Below are 3021 nucleotides of genomic sequence, written 5' to 3' on the forward strand. Positions count from 1 at the left end.
ATTTTTACTACAAGATAATGGCACATATGAATGAAAAAATGCTCTGGAAATACCTCCCCCACATCAAATGTTATAAGCAATACACATGAAGACAGATAAGAAGGGTTTAGATAACTTTGAAAATGATTGAATTGTCATGGACCTAATTTTCCAATGCCCATTTTTTTAATTCTCTCTCCAGTTTTTAATTCAACATTTTGAAATGTATCTTGAAATCCTAAAGTCATGATTGCCTCAGCTATGGACTGGATATAATATCATATGTTACCCAGATGTATGTTGTGAGTTTTAAATATATATATACTATATAATGTGTGAGGAAGATTATGCCTGTGTGTATGTGTTTGTATGTCTGTATTACCCAGTGTGTATAACACAGGTAAGGGTAGTCATTATTTTTTCCTTTTTTTTCCATTTTCCTTCCATTTTCATTGACCACTTTTTTCTTCCTACCTCAATATTCCAGATATTCCATTAAAAGCATTTTAAACTTCTGGCAAGACTCTTAAACTCCTTGATCCTTAAATCCGTTATATGTACAATATGGGAATTCATATTCTCTTTGAAAGGTGTTTTTTGTTTGTTTGGTCAACTGGTTTCTTAGAGTCTCACTCTGTTACCCACACTGGAGTGCAGTAGCCTGATCATAGCTCACTGCAACCTTGAACTCCTGGGCTCAAGTGATCCTCCTGCCTGAGGAGCTAGGACTACAGGTACGAGACACACCTGGCTAAATTTTACTTTTATTTTTTGGTAGAGACAGAGTCTATGTTGCTCAGGCTAGTCTGGAACTCCTGGCCTCAAGCAATCCTCCTGCCTTGGCCTCCCAAAGTGCTGGGATTACAGGTGTGAGCCACAGTGCGTGGCCAAAGGGTGTTTTTTTTTTTTTTTAATTTAAAGATTAGGTACGACTTTTTGCACAGAGTCTAACATAAAGCCTAGCCTTGCAAAGAGTAGGCAATACTTCAGTATTTGGTAGATGATGCTGAGTTTTCACTATTATTCCCTATTTTATTTATAAATGTTTAAAAATTAGCCAATTTTAATCTTTTAAATGATTTTTTAATATTTTGGTATAAATTTTGGTGAGTTTGTTTGTTTATTGACTAGGTATTACCCATCCTGTGTATCAGTCCCTATGTGTTGTCATTCAATTTACTGGAATTAATTTCCAAAACTGTATTTAGGGGCTATGAAAACCATAAATTGTTCAAAATTCAAGAGAGTTCTGTTGGTGATGATGGTGATAGTGAGAGAAGATAGCTAATGTAGAGAGTATTAAGGCAAATCTTAGCATAATATTTGTGACAGTGTTGTTAATAAGCTATCAGAAGGGTAAGATGTTAGCAAAATTGAAAGTACTGAATACAACATTTTATTTCAACTTAATATGTAACTTCCTCCAAGGATTTTTTCTTAATATGTCACTTACCTGAAGTTCTTGGCCCATAATACATTTAAAATTGATATAATTTCCTGCAGAAGAGCACATACACAAATGTATAATAATCTTTATATTATCTTTAGGTCTCTAAAGATGCAGAAAACTGGTAACCTGAAGCTTCGGTGAGCGTACATGTCTGAAGACTGTGGACTTATGCATTATCAATCAGGATGTTCTTTCCCAATGAAACCCAGTTTTACCCCCCCTCCTTTTTGTTACTGGGCATCCCAGGACTAGAAACATTTCACATCTGGATTGGCCTTCCCTTTTGTGCTGTGTACATGATTGCACTCCTAGGAAACTTCACTATTCTGCTGGTGATCAAGACTGAGAAAAGCCTACATCAGCCCATGTTCTACTTCCTGGCCATGTTGGCTACCATTGACTTGGGCCTCTCAACAGCTACTATCCCTAAGATGCTCGGAATCTTCTGGATCAACCTCAGAGAGATCATCTTTGAAGACTGCCTCATCCAGATGTTTTTCATTCACAAGTTCACACTTATGGAGTCAGCAGTCCTCTTGGCAATGGCTTATGACCGCTATGTGGCCATCTGCAACCCACTCCGATATAGTACCATCCTCACCAATAAGGTCGTTTCTGTAATCGGTCTTGGTGTATTAACGAGGGCATTTATTTTTGTCATTCCGTTTGTATTTCTCATTTTGCGATTGCCTTTCTGTGGGAATCATGTCATTCCCCACACCTACTGTGAGCACATGGGTCTTGCTCGTCTGTCTTGTGCCAGCATCAAGATCAATATCATCTATGGCTTGGGTGCCATTTGTAATCTAGTGTTTGACATCATAGCCATTGCCCTTTCTTATGTTCAGATACTCCATGCTGTTTTTCGTCTTCCTTCCCGTGAAGCCCGACTCAAGTCCCTCAGCACGTGTGGTTCACATGTTTGTGTAATCCTTGCCTTCTATACCCCAGCCCTCTTTTCCTTTATGACACATCGCTTTGGCCAAAATGTGCCACGCTATATCCATATACTCCTGGCCAATCTTTATGTTGTAGTGCCACCAATGCTCAATCCTGTCATATATGGAGTCAGGACCAAGCAGATCTATGACCGTGTAAAGAAAATGTTATTACACAAGCAAGGAATGGAAAAGGAATAGCACCCAATACATATGAAGTTCCATATACAATTTTATGAAAGTTTAGTCAGAGAAATGCTTTGTCACAAAAACTTTGTCACAATATGTGGCTATACTGGTCCTCTTCTGTATTTAATATATTGAATTTATTTATTCACACTTATGTCAGTGAGGATTCAATGAAAAATGCAGAACTACTATGAATGCTAAGGAATAAAGAATTGATTACAGGAATAGACACAACTGTGGGAGGAGCTAGAAAAGAATAGATTTGTAAACAAATTTAATGACCAGTACTTGCATGCATGAATGAGTTAGCCCTTACAGAAAGCTAAGTACATTCAGACTCTTGGATGGAATCATAAACAGAATGAGTGTAAAAATGTAAGGAAGTTGGTTATTCATAGATATACATGTGCACATTCCTAGTAAAATATCTGGTGGTGATTGTTGGTCAGCAGAGCTAGTAGCTGT

General features: G+C 37.6%; 1 protein-coding gene across 1 annotated transcript; it reads left to right on the forward strand.

Moving 5' to 3' along the window:
- Positions 1–1614: 1614 nt before the first annotated feature.
- LOC105811448 (olfactory receptor 52E2) lies at positions 1615–2568 on the forward strand. The gene has a single exon (XM_012645643.1). It carries the CDS (start codon positions 1615–1617, stop codon positions 2566–2568), a length of 954 nt encoding a protein of 317 aa, XP_012501097.1.
- The last annotated feature ends 453 nt before the right edge of the window (positions 2569–3021 follow it).

The sequence above is a fragment of the Propithecus coquereli genome, unplaced genomic scaffold (genome assembly GCF_000956105.1).
Source record: "Propithecus coquereli isolate 6110/MARCELLA unplaced genomic scaffold, Pcoq_1.0 Scaffold235, whole genome shotgun sequence".
NCBI lineage: Eukaryota > Metazoa > Chordata > Mammalia > Primates > Indriidae > Propithecus > Propithecus coquereli.